We start from the raw sequence: 14,619 nt of genomic DNA on the forward strand, positions 1-14,619 counted from the left end.
TTAGTCGGAGCCGCTTGTCCCCAAACGCCTGAAGCATACATGATGACAGACTTGAACATCATGTTATAGATCGTGATTTTGTTCTTTAGGCTCAGCTCAGATTTTCTATTGATCAAAGGGTACAGGCTTGCCACCCGACCCTGGATCTTTGCCTTCACGCTTAACAGGTGCGGGTTCCAGGTGAGCCTACGGTCTATAATAAGACCTAGGTACTTGACCCGCGCTTGCCAATCAATCTCCCTTCCAGAGATTCTCACTTTCATGGCCGGAGAAGCTATCGTTCTTCCCATGGTTATTGCCTGAGTTTTTTCCGGATTCACTCGGATCTTCCATTCGAGGTACCAGCGCTCGAGGTCGCCCAATGCACGTTGCATATAGACGATCCCGAGCTCCCGAGCTCCCGACCCATGGAAGATGAGAGGAGAGCCGTGTCATCGGCGTAGATTGAAAATCGGAATTCTTTCATAGTATTTCATTCCTCTTCCTAAGTTGGAGCGAACAACAAAATGCCACTCCATCTAGTGGACGAGGTACTAACCAACTGCATATCCGAAATTTGCCCGATTCTTTTAAATAAGGAATGAAAAATTACAAAAATGGATACTGAAAATTATATTTAATAGAAAAAAAACTCATCTAACTGAGGCCTTATCTAAAGAAGTGTATGTGATATTCGACAACTTTTTTGTATGAGCATAACGAGTAATGTTAAAAAAGGAAATATCAAAATAGAACCAATCATTCACTGCTACAATATTAGGAAAAAGGGAAACTCTTAAAATGCACCACGATGTGACAAAACTGTAGGACAAAGAAACGCAACATATTTCGGACCACGCTTATACCAAATATTACCAGGAAAAATGAAAAATATCAATGGTTTTTCTATGTTTAAGAGAGAAGACATTTATTCTGAATACCGAAAGAACTTTTTTCTGACTTCATTAATCAAACTATGTATTCCAAACAGCAATTTGATCTAAGCAATTATTGAGTAGATGAAAATAACTATGTATTCTGTCTGTAACTAGTCTTTCTGTTATTAGGTTTATTTATTATTTATTTATAAATCAATTGATCACTCATTATTTTTGAATGAAATGTGAATCTAATGTAAAAGTAATTATACACTTAATTCACAACATAGTCTAATCACGAACAAGCTATAGATTTCTATGGCTTCTGTGATTATCTGGTTTATTTTCGATAGCACTCCATGTAATTTATGTCAGTGTATGAGAATATAAACATATATTATTATTATTATTGTTATTATTATTATTTCGGGTCAAATTCTTTTCACAGATTAACAATAAAATGTGTTAAAAGACTGAATAGAGTTGTTGAATTGAAAAAATCAAAATATTCATAGCTCAGTGTTGATTTTACATGAATAATATTCATGTTTCATAGCTTGATGCAGAAAAATTTTTGAAAGGAAGTCCATAATAGGAACTAGTATATACTCACCTGATGGAACCAGGGGGGCACATTGATTGTCATCTAAGCGCTAGGGTTGAAACCATCGGAGGTCTGGTTGGTTTATTTTCTAAAATACGTTCGATTTCGGTGACCATAGTGGTGTTCAATTTAGGGATTAACTGAAACGAATGAATTTTAATTCAGTTTGGATTTTCATAATGCATATCATACATTAATTTTCACAAGCATTGTTCCAGTCGAAAATGATTGTTCGATCTTTCCCTTCGTTATAGTATACTTCAAATGTTCATTAGAATTTTCCTGTTATACCTTGTGAAAATTCTCATCAGAGAACAATTTTATAACTGGTTTTTAGGTTACTGAAAACATTAAATATTTCTTTTGAAATTGAAATGAAATGAAATTGAGCAAAAACATTATTTAAAATTTAATTGAAAATAAATAAAAAAAATATTTCAAACCAAGTTACTTCATGTTCTGTTGATGGGTCTAAGCATCAAGTGGTCCAAGGTGAGATCATCCACAGGGAGGAACATTGGTTTAAAAAGAAGTTCAAAGAAGCTGCAAATATGTTATTCAGTAACGCATTCAGCAGAGCTAGCATAGAGATACGCAATATATGAAACCTGTAATCAAGCGGGAAAACGGTAAACCCCCACTAAACCGGTGAAGCGAAGAGAGGAAAAGGGGATAGGTGAAAGCGTTCGAATGACTCATAAATAGTCATTTCTTGAAGAAATTGTCCAGTTATCACCCGAAGACAATTGTGAATGCTAACAATTGAAACGTCTTGAAGTTACTTTGTTTGATTTTTTTTTAAATTTCATTTTTAATTGTTCAATTTTAAATTTTCGTTCATTTTTATTTTATTGTAAATTCATTTCACGTTTCACTGCCTAATTTAATTGATAATTTTAGCTATTCATTTTTATTTTATTTGTTCTTTCATATATTCCAAATCATATTAGAATCATCTTAGACAATGGAAGTCTAACTAGTGAAATTCAGATGGATTGGAGCCTACTTTGTATTAGTTGATGTGGATATGAAAAGGAAGCTAATTTTATTTCACTATAATTTTTCACTTCGAAAACATATTTCGAAGGAACACAGTGTATATTTTGCGTGGTTCATATGAATTTTCAAGAATAATTACTATGATCTACATTCAGTTCCATGTGATATCGAAATTATCGAAAAAACAAGTAAATTTACCTGTAGCGATTGTATACTTTCATATAATTGATCCACGGAACTCGCTCCTAACAGCAAACACTGTACCGATTCGTTCTTCAAGCACCACGCTATCGTTAGCTGGGTCAATGAACATCCTAATTTTTCCGCCAGTGCGTTCAAGTCTCGTATTCTTTCTGTTTGTCTTCTTGATTCTTCTGGTTGCATTCTGTCCTTCATCCAGTTGAAACTCTGAAAGCAAATTCATTGGAATTACGCTACAGAAATTCAACACGTATAACTCAGAAATCTTTGAATCTACTCATTGCTGCTGCTGATTTATTCGATGTTCAACAAAATACTTCCAACTCATTAAATGATATATCCAAACATGGCACATGCCCGATGTTTATTTACTTTCAACCATATTATTGAGTAAACTTTTGATGAAATAACGAAATACATTACAATTTTATTTTGAAACAACTTCAATATGTAACATGAGTCTGCTATTAAAAATAACATGGAAAGTTTATTCGGGATTTATGTTAATTTATTAGGTTTGGATATAATATTCTATGAAGATTCAACTCTTATCTCCATTAATAATTTCCACTCCTAATGGTTTTTATATCTGCAACGGAGGTGTCTATAATAAGGTAGCCAAAAAACAACGAAAGTTGTGGTGTAGAATGAAATACAGACAGTTTTTAAAACTCTGGGATATAAGTTGACTATCTCTCAAGTGGGTTGAATCTAACGGACTAATTGTTGATTTCATTTTTCATTCAGTTCACTTTTAGTATACCAAGAATAGTACAGGTACTATATAAACTGTTTAGTGAAGATCTCACGATGAAATGCTACTCGAATTGGTTTTTGTGTTTGTAATCATTATTATTTAAATTTTTTCTATTTTCTACTATCATGTCTATATGGAATCAAAGTAAGATTAACTTCAGGGTATGTCTAGCTTTTCATAACAGGAGACCACACGAGGTACGTGTTTTTAACGTCACTTGGTGAGACATCAAACATTTTGTTGGAAAATCACTGAAGTTCAGTCTATACCCAAAAAGGTATGATAGTTATTTCTTCATCCTCATACAATAATGTGGATAACTTTGGAAGAGGAAAAGAAAGTGATTAATTACGAAATAGACACTTCACAAAGATATATAGATCATGCAGAGCTTCTTCAGAAATATGAATATTGAATTACTCCAGAATAATTTTTTCCTGTGCAGCCTGTACTCTAATAATTCGTTATGGGATTGAAATAGAGATTATTCAAAGAAACGCTGTTGAATGTAGTATATGAAAAAGTATTGATATACAAATCGTCACTTCCATGAAAATCTACCATCATTATCGTGTACGCATCGTTTCGTCTTGAAAACACTTGCCTTAAACTCCTCATTAGCAACTTTCTGAACTTTAGAAGGCTAAAGTGCACAAGATTATTAGAATTAGCTCTTGATGCGCAGAAGTGCCATATATTTTTATTAGTTGTTTCTTGGAAATTACGACGTTAAATCTCGACATTATTCTCGAAATTATTACTTCAAGCTCGAAATTTCGATTTCAATCTCATAATTACGACTTTGATCTGGAAATCTCGACTTTGAACTCGAAATTACGACTTTATTCTCGAGATTTCAACTTCGAAGTAGAAATTCGACTTCAAAGTCGTAATTTCGATTATAAATACTAAATCTCGGATTTGATGTCAAATTTTTTTTATTAAAGTCGAAATTTCGAGTTTGAAAGTCGTAATTTCGAGTACGAGCGGTGACATAACCCCTTACGAAGACGCCATCTACAGGATCGTCAGGGAACTCAATCCTCGATTATCAAACATAAACAGGCCCTCCCAAGACGATTAGTTGCAAAGCCAAGCTTCGACATCGTCCAGTCGTAACCTTGAGCCCAAATATTCATGTCCTCAATATATACCACTTGACTCCTCTAAGGTAAAGTACGTCAGAAGTTCGCGACAAATTACATTAGCTCATTGCTACGAGTTCAACTGAAAATGCGTTTCACCAAAATATTATTAGAAGACTCTTTTTCGGCCTCAACATTAATGAGACAACAAAATCTGTTTCTCATCTGTTCTCAAGATGTGTATCCCCATCTGTCTTTCAAAAGTTGTTCAACCTTTCATTCGTGTTACATGTATTCCTTGTTAACTGGAAAAAAGTTCGATTTTAACCAATAATTGAAAAAAAGGCCTTCTGAAAACTTTCAGATCTTCAATTTCTTCATAAACTTCGTTACGCCATTGCTAATCACAAAAATAGTGCCACTTTTATCCAGCTCTCTTTCAGATAGTAATCTCAGAATATTGTCAACCGGAGTAACATGGTCATTCATAAAACTTTTTTATTAGGATTCAAGTATACTTTGAAATGAGATTTCGAAAAGTCATGTATTGCATTAGTTTCTGTAGCATTGGTTGATGGCAATAAATTGTAAAACGATTCTGTTTTCCGACCAATGAATCATTTGTTATGAATTCTCATTGAAAATGATATTTTTTTCACATTGGAGTATTCGGAGATGTCCTGTCCAAAAAATATAGAAGGAAGACTTTCAGAAGATATATGTCGAAATGTGAAAGGGGGTCACAAATTGAAATAATTTGTCAACTATTACGTAGATTTCATAATAGACTTTGTAATAGTTTATGAACATATCATACAAATATGCTAATGTTATTTTCTCATTTCAGTAAAACCAACTATGCCAATGTATCATCGGTAGCAAATTTCTCGAAATTTGTTGAAGAAAAGAAACATTTCATTCTGAATAAATTATATCTTCTCTGTTTCATAGCATATCTTATAGTATTTAGTCTTTCCGAAAAACATTTATCGATCATTCTGTTTGGCTACAGTTTCCCAACGTGTCCTATAAACTAATATAATCCGGAAAGTATTACGAATCCATTGATACTCGATACCTAGCATTTCCAGGCGCAGAGCGGAAGTAATAGCAAGATAACGGTTCGGGTCGACAATACGTATTTTCATGAGAATGTAACAAATCTTCTATTTTATTTGTCTCCGGCTTTTACGACCCGGGTTATGTGGTTACTTTGACAATGGCATACAACATTGTTCAACATCATTATCATCATAATATATATTTTATTGTGTAAGGTATTATCTTAATAAGTGGTTCAATGACGACTATGGAAAGAAAACCGAAAAAATTGACTTTGAAAAACTGAATTTCTTGCTAAAAAATGAATATTGGAAAATGGTTCAGTTCAGATAGTCCGAGCAGTATAGACGTGTATACATTGTTCTGTCCAGCAACTCAGTGAATAGCAATATAATTAATCGATAAAGAGTTTATTAGTAAAATAACGAAAAAGATAACCGATAAGATAGAACAAAAACTAAGAGACATCGAAACAGAGGTAAAAAATCAAGCTGTTAAAATCGGGGTAGTGGAGCAAAAAGTTAATGATCTCCAACAATAAGCAGATAATAATTATCAACGCGCAAAATCTAACACTGAGGAGAATGATGAACAATTATTGAATGATGTTCTGCAGCTCATTTGACCGATTGAGCCGATTTGACATGGAACTCGATAGATATATTGGATGTATATAGAATCGGAAAGAAACATGAAAACCAAAATAAATCAAGACCTATAATAATGAAACTATCTAAACGAGAACTGAAAATCGACATCATCAAATGTGCAAAAAAATTCAAGGGAACGAATATGTTTTTCACGGAGGATTTGACAAAGTCAAGGAGATCTCTTTTGATGAAGGCAAAATCCAAATATGGCGTCAAAAATGCCTGGTCTTTTAATGGACAAATTACTGTTAGCATTGAAGGCAAAAATACCAAGATTATGAGCCTGGCCGATTTTATATGATTAAACCATATATAACATGTATTTATATTCTCTCCAGAATACTAATCCTTTGTTTATTCAACAATTATTGCTTATTGTCAATTAATCTGGCTTCACTGACAAATATAATTTTTGTTACCAATTTTCATTGTCCAATTTTGTTTTTAATAATTTTAATTATCCAATTGCTTTGTTAAGTAACTATTATTATATCGGCTCAAGACAAAGAACAATTTATGTTCCTATTTTCACGCCTACTTCGGAGAAATACTGAATATTTCTTATTTTCACCCAACATTCGTTTTTTTTCCTCATTTTCACTTTTTTTTATTCAATATAATTTTCTAGCATAATTATGAGTAATATATTGGACTTCCTATACAACATTGGGGATTATGAAGAAATAGAAACAGTAGTTTGTGACTACCTGAAATTAGCTGCAGAACGTTTTTGTGGTGAGCAATTCATTAACATTTTTCATATGAATATTAGAAGCATTAGAAAAAATATAGACGAATTTTTTGCATAAATGAACTCAATAAACATGATACAGGCATTATAATCTTATCAGAAACTTGGTTCATTGAAGATATCTAAATGTACTCTATTCCTGGTTTCAACATAATATACAATGAATCCAGTTATAATCAAAATGATACTTTGATTCTATATATTAGGGAAGATATTAGTTACTCGAGTAAACTGAAACAGTTGAGTGAAATTAATCTACTTGAATTAAGTTTTGAACTACATAAAAAATCTTTCTTGATAACAGCCTCCTATCGCCTTCCTGCATCCAGTATGGAAATGTACATATCAGAAATTATATCCTAACTATCAACTCTTACAGGGCCCGACTTGATAGTATTTATGGGAGATATAAATATCAATATAGCAAACAGTACTGATGCATTAGTTAACAAATACTTATGCACAATGGCTGAACGAGGTTTTATTTCATATATCAACAAACCAACTAGAGTTACTACTATCAGTAAAACATTAATAGATCACGCCTATGTGAAATTTTTCAGCAACATGATGAAAAAAACAGATATCAGTCCCTATATTTTCAAGTACAATATAACCGATCACTATTTAGCACTCATGTCGATCAAAGTTAACACTGAAACTATTAATATTAATACATGTAAATCGTATAAAGTTTTGAATCATAACAAATTTGAAAAATATTTGAAACGAGAGAACTGGGAAACAGTACTTCATTCAGATAACCCACATATTGCCTACAAGGTATTTTTTGATAAACTATCAAAGTATTTTCATAATTGTACAGAAATTAGGGTACAGTCAAAGAAACCGCTTAAAATAATACCATGGATGACAGATGGTCTGCTTGAATCAATAACTCACAGGGACAAATTGAAACAATAATTTTAAAAAAATGAAAGTGTATATAAACTTAACTAACCTCCTACGCTTATCAAAAAATGAGTATTATGTACATAAAATTGTGGAAGCAAAATATGATGAAATAAGAAAAATTTGGAGCATTATAATAGTATATTATGCAACGATCATGTAATGATGGTTATTAAGACACGAGCATTAACCGGGATACGAAACGAGCCGAAGGCGAGTTTTGTATGGTATATGCGAGTGTAGTAATAACCATTACATGAGAGTTGCATACGCTATTTTTTCTAAACCCGATAAATAATGAAAAACTATAAATATTATATTTGTATTGAACACATTTACAGTAATTAACTCATATTTTTTTAAAAAAACACAAACTTAATGGTATTATCATGGATATATGAAAACTATAAAGATTCTAATTATATTTATATTGAATATAACAACTGTAATTAATCTGATCTTTTAAAAATATTGGAGTCGATGGTATTCCTTCTATATCGCTGTTTTCAGACATTTTGATAATATAGGTAGGTAATATGAAAATTGATTTTGACAAATAAAGCAATTAGTTACTTAGGTTAGAATCTAGGACAAACAAAGGAACAGGATTCTTGAAAAATTATGGGTTTCTATTGGTTGATAATCTGTATCGTTATGAAAAATCTGTATCATAATGGATATCATTATGAAACGGATTATGGTCATATAAGTGTATTGTTAGAGTACGGGTGTAGAAAAATGAAATAACTAACACCAAACCAGGAATAAAAATGAAACATTTTGATATTGTAGCTGACAATGAACTTGAAATTCCCTGCAATTTTTAGTGTAACTAGATATATCTATAAATATCTGAAATATCAGAATACCAACAAAGAAGTTATTAGAATATTGTTAGGCATAAAAATGTCATACCTTGACTCACTCTAAAAATGAATATGAAATAAGGCTGTCTGTCTTTAACTCTTCCGGAGTTACTTCAGAAACAGGAAACAACTCTTGAAAATGAATGAATATAGGAATAACTTACAGAACCTGGCCTGTAGGTTCCTTATTTAAATTATTGACTTATTAAATATAAATATAATCGCGATAACTTTCATGATTAAGCGGATTATACTGTATACATAAACTTTGCTTTCGATCACTCCGTCCATTGGTGAAAACTCTATGAAAATCTGTTCGGCAGTTTTTGAGTTTATTGCATTCAGAAAGACAGGCATATGGGGGATTTTTTACACTATATAGTGATTAGAGATGAGAGCACATTATCATGAAAAAAATGTTTTATGTTGAACGGTTTTACTGGAAAAACGAAGATGATAATGATGTAGATAATGTACTAAAAACTGAAATATATTTCTAAAGGTCCTAGGTAGCAGTCATCACATAACTCTCATCAGCAAACTACGGTATTGATCAGGCATAGCGTAACCTGAGTAAATATGTAAATACTACGCCCAAGAGAGGTGTGATGACTGTTACCTAGAACCTTCTGAATTATTTTTTAGCTTTTAATACATTATCTAAATCATTATTATATTTTTTTTACTTATTTTATTTTCGAGTTTTTAGTTTCTGATTTCGTTAGTCGATTCTTTTCAATCTGTTTAGTTCATTGAGTGCATAAGTGTTCATTTCCCGACAATTTGTTCAAATCTAACTCCTCAATAACTCCTTTCGCCTTTTTTCAGCATTTTTTTCGTTGTGATGTAGTTTCCGTTTCATTCATGTTGGTTTTATTTTCATTATTATTTACCATGTTGTTTCCACGAGTAATAGACATTATAACGGTCGACACCCCCAGAGGTTCAATATAGGGGCAATGCATTATAAATAACAAGATGTGCCTGCGTCTTGAGGGGAAAACGCTAACGACATATCATTTTAAATCAACCCCAATGTCACACAGTTCTCGGCACGTTTTAACCTTTTATCTTAACTTGGGTGGTTTATCACTAACGAAGAATCATTTTTAGCCACCCTAACGGCACACAGTCCTCGACACGATACAAAATCTTGACTTGGGTGGGAGATCCATGTTTGTATCCCAATTCATAGTTGACAAAGTTCTTTGTATATGTTATATTAGAGTTGTATCTTTTTCATAGTGTATTACTGTAGTACTAGTTAAGCCCTGTCATTTGATGCCCATATTCAGGTAGTTGTGAAAAAATATGTAATACGCCATTTGGTAGCAGCGGTCATCTTGGATTTACAATTTTACAGAATTCATTAGGACGGTAGCCTGGTGGGTTGACGTGGGTGGTCATATCCACACAGTCAATTGACCGTTGTGCGAACCGGTGGTTCGAGCCGCAAGACAGGACGATCGATTTTTACTTCATATCGTCTAAGCCGTGTTAGGAATCACACGTTGAAAGTTAGGACTTCGGTAGTCCTCAGCTCGCACAAGTTTCGACTTTATAGTGTTGTCGTTCGTAGGGGGATGACATCTTTCAACAGACAGATTTTTAACAGAATAAATTGTATTGTCATCAAAACTGAATGTATACCAAATATCAGATCAATTTGTCAACAGGAAGGTGACCCCCTTCCTGACTTCAATTACTAAAATTGATCCAAACGTACAGAACAACCTAAATAAAACCTTTCGATAAAAATTACTTACTTCAAATTTATCAATAAATGGGAACTAGTGTTGATCAGCACAAAATGTTGTGTTTTTTACCAAAAAAATAAATCTTAATTATACCGGGGTGTTGGTAAAAGAAGTATAGGTACCCGTCTCTCTGAACACAAGAGAAATTGTCGACTTGGACAAACCGACAAATAAGCTCTAGCGAAACATGCTCACGACAAATACATTATCTCATTCGGAGATACAACCAACCTACGTTCATCAATAATAAAATAAAACTGGAGTTGACTACTGGTATCATAGTTACTGCGTTGGGAACAACTGGAGCACCAACTCGGGTACTGCGATCGTTACCACATCGCCTTTGATAATGTCTACCGTAGTAGTAGATGAAACGTCAGGTATAAAAACCTGCAGGCCACGACCAAAAAATCCGGAAAATAGCTTTCACATAATTTCACCAATTTAACACTTTTTCTAAGTCAGATGATTTTAATTGAGCTCACATAAGATTGTTATGCCACGAGCAAAAAGAGTGGAGCTCAATGTCTAACGAGAATCAGACAAGAGTAGAACATAGTAGGGGAAACAATTACGGTGTAGGAGCTCCTTAGATTACGTGATCAACCTTATACTGAATATGCCAACCCATGGTACAAAGTCCTCCGGCAGCCCCTAGTTTTGAATCCAATCGAATATAAACTTATTATACCGGAATCCAAGCCACGCAGCTAAAGTTATTACCAGCTTCGTGAACTATTGGTCCCAAGACCTTAACTGGAATTCTGGTCAGGTTCAGATATTTCTGAAAAAATTTAAAAAGTATCTCTTACCTCCTTATTTGCCGCTGCCGTTTCATCTTCCGTCCAAGAGAATGAGCTGTATTTGTTCCTAAAACTTGCACGGGAGAACAATTGTACGCTACAGCCACCTCCTACACCATCTTCTCTCCCTTGGGTAATGCCCATGGAAATTGGAGACCAAGCCATAAGACCTGAAAAAAAAATTGTCATAGATGATGGACATTTGATAGATGTTTCATCGCTGTTGTTTTACAAGTTAAAATTTGTCGATTTTAAAGGAAAATGTGGAGAATGCTTTGCTGTTTCTGTAAATGCACATGCACAGAAAAAGCGATGACCTACAAACAGAGCCGATAAAAAAATATCTTGATTCAAAAAGCACCACATTCATACTTAACAGAACAAGATTATGTTACTCAGCTTCAAGAATAATAAGAGAGAAAAAACAATGTTCAATTTGCCTAAATGACAAAAAAAACAACCTATATTCCAAACAAACTGTATTTGAGTCATTCTAATATTGAATGGTTAACAAATAGTATGAGAAAATTTTAAGATAATGCTTATAAAGGTTGTTCACTCATAAATGACTTCACAAGATGACAAGTTACGGCGTTGCTAACATGTGCACTATTTCGAACTTTCAAATTTTTTTGTACTGTTGATATGTTTTATTGCTATTATCCTTACTTACTTTTAGTATTTGTTGGGAATATTTCGACAATACTTTAGGCATATATACGCAGGTCTTATCAAAAGAAATAATTAGTTCATGAAGAAAGACTGACAGTTTTTGAGTTTTTTTCGATTCGGCAACGTCTGAAATTTTACTCAGTTGAGCAACTTACAAAATGAAATGTTACTAGTTTCATTGCTATTGAACGCATTTCACTGGGAATTTTAACGTTGTTATATTGGATATACAAAATTACAAAAAAATGACGTCATTCTCTTCTTAATGTGAACAGCATATATTTATGTTGAAATATTTAACAGAATCATCAATATTTCCACTGTTTCTGTGAAAATGTGTATTCTATGGATATAAATAACAAAGTTAACGTTTATTATAAGAGGAATCATGAAATAAAAATCAATTAACAGAGTTTGGCTTATTAAAAGGTAAAAGGAAAAAACACTTCAAAAGTGCTGCTTTGTTCCCCCCTGTTCATAAAAGAGGACATATGCCTCCTTACTCACAAGCGATTTTGGTGAAATTGGGGACACGTGTGAATCGTTGTATTCATTCCACGTGCCACTATAAGGGTTTGCAATATGCTATGTAATGCCCGTTGTAAGTAGTCCCACTGTGATTCGAAAGTGAATATAGATTGTAACGACAAGGAGTCACATTGTTGGTTGCATAATTGTTCATATCTAATACTTCTGAAGAAAACTGAATGGAAACATTCATTTTGCCTCTGAATCTTTCGGTTGGAGAGATTCTTTTGAAATGAATTACTAAAATACGGGGAAACTTATGGATTGATAGGGACTTTGTGCATTGTCATCTTTCCTTGCACCTCGAACAGATTGGTTTTTCATCTCCATCCAGGGTTTCCTCTTTTCTGAAGAAATCCAAGCATTGGCCAGTTCTTTGTGGTATAGGGAGAGACAAATCCCAGAAAGGATCGAAGGTTACTGATGAAGATCCACAGTATGTGCACTTCATAGTAGATTTTAATTGAAGAAATTGTCTACAATCTTAGAGATGCTCATGTTCAAGTATCTCAGCCAGGACTCTTGCGCTTTTCCGCTGTCGCTCAATCTTTCGTTAATCTCCGTTAAAATCGGTTTAGGTTTCTTAGTAATGCCATTGAGGTCCTCATGTAAACCTTCTGAAAGATATCGAAGGAATTCCTGGGCGTTTTGATGGGGAGATTCCATGAATCGAGGGGCAAATTTTTGAATCTGACTTCAAAAGTAGGCGGTGTTTATTACTCTATCAGATGAAACTTCTGACCACAATTCCTTGATAACTTCTGCGAACGCTTTGATTAAAGCACCTTTCATACTAGAAATACTAGTATTGATATCTCCCATGTATGTATCTGTTTTTAAATATTCCAACAACCATCTCGTGTTTGATAAACATTGGATTATACTGTTCATGAAACAATTGTCTCCAATATTTTTCAACCCATTGAACCCAAGAGTTTTGAGTTAAGAATATATCTATGATCTAATGTTACAAAGTATATATACCTACTTGATAGAAATCAAATTAATCAAATTCATAAAAACTGCATGGAGGAGAAATTCATCAATATTTTCACTGTTCTACAGTAAAAATGTTGATAGTTCCGTTAAATATTTGAAAGTATATATGAATATGAGCATTATATTAAACTTTTCTTATAATCGACTATTTGGGTGTATGAAATGAGCAAAATTTTTAGTTTTCTTGAAACCTAATACCTAATTTGAATCTACTCTCATACCTCAACAGAAATCCTTGCCATTCAAACACTCAAACAACCGAAATCATTGTGTTTTAACCACCTGGTATCTCAGCGCTTTACATCAGAAAACTATGAGAAATCTAAGGAGACTTTACGGATCTAGCACAGACGGTTCAAACGATGGAATGGAAATTGGAAACTCGTCTAGACTGCCAAATTTACGTGAAGTTGAATAAAATTATGCTACCGCGTATCGGCTTTCATATATCTCACGAGTACCTTGGGTTTGTAGCAGATTCAACGGAGACTCAGACTATTGCCAAAGTTTACCGAATACTATAAGTTGGTTCACTCCAAGGAATTCGTTTGTCGGTACGGCTCAGGATTGCATTTTTTGCGATTTCCATAAATCATATCGCCGACAGACGATGTCCGGAAGCCGCCGGCCGCATGACAGTTATACGAGGGCAGTTCTTATTCGCGATATCTACAGGGGACGTTCCGAAGTTGAAACTTCGCTTGCTCGGTTGTATCAGACAGATAAACAAAGATACGAAAGTAGTTGTTTGTCGATCAACTTCTAGAAACATGATAGATAAACTCATGAATAAATGATCTAAGAAACAGATCAGAGTGATTTACTGATGAAATGATAAACATACGTTCAGAAAAACATGTTTTATTAACAAAAATAATACAATTATATAATGTTATATGTTCATAAATGATTTAAAATATTCAATTTTACATTGCATGATTTATGTTTTCTAACAATCTTCATGTCCTGGTTCATGAATTTTAAAGTAAAGTATATCCGAACTCTTGTATATAAAGATATATAATAATCGAAGGGAAATTTTTGACATGGATGTGAGAAAAGAATTTTCGAATATTTTGTTTTCAAATACTGTCTTCCCTTCTCACTGCCGATTTT

The 14,619-nt window shown here is 33.3% G+C and overlaps 1 protein-coding gene across 3 annotated transcripts in view; it reads right to left on the reverse strand.

Annotated features, from left to right (window-relative positions):
• Hk (potassium voltage-gated channel subfamily A regulatory beta subunit hyperkinetic) overlaps positions 1-14,619 on the reverse strand; it is a 190,666-nt gene that overhangs the window by 15,057 nt on the left and 160,990 nt on the right. For all 3 annotated transcript variants that reach the window (XR_012464408.1, XR_012464407.1, XM_074170605.1), the window contains exons 7-9: positions 11,314-11,474; positions 2,659-2,868; positions 1,471-1,601 (exon numbers count right to left, since the gene is read on the reverse strand). Coding sequence is in view for 1 of the 3 variants with exons in the window: in XM_074170605.1 (XP_074026706.1) it covers positions 1,500-1,601; positions 2,659-2,868; positions 11,314-11,474 (473 nt within the window). In the remaining 2 variants the exon portion in view is untranslated. The remainder of the gene's footprint in view (positions 1-1,470; positions 1,602-2,658; positions 2,869-11,313; positions 11,475-14,619) is intronic.

Source organism: Leptinotarsa decemlineata, unplaced genomic scaffold (assembly GCF_025532065.1).
Source record: "Leptinotarsa decemlineata unplaced genomic scaffold, Ldec_3_MD MMD2_P_RNA_scaffold_9, whole genome shotgun sequence".
NCBI lineage: Eukaryota > Metazoa > Arthropoda > Insecta > Coleoptera > Chrysomelidae > Leptinotarsa > Leptinotarsa decemlineata.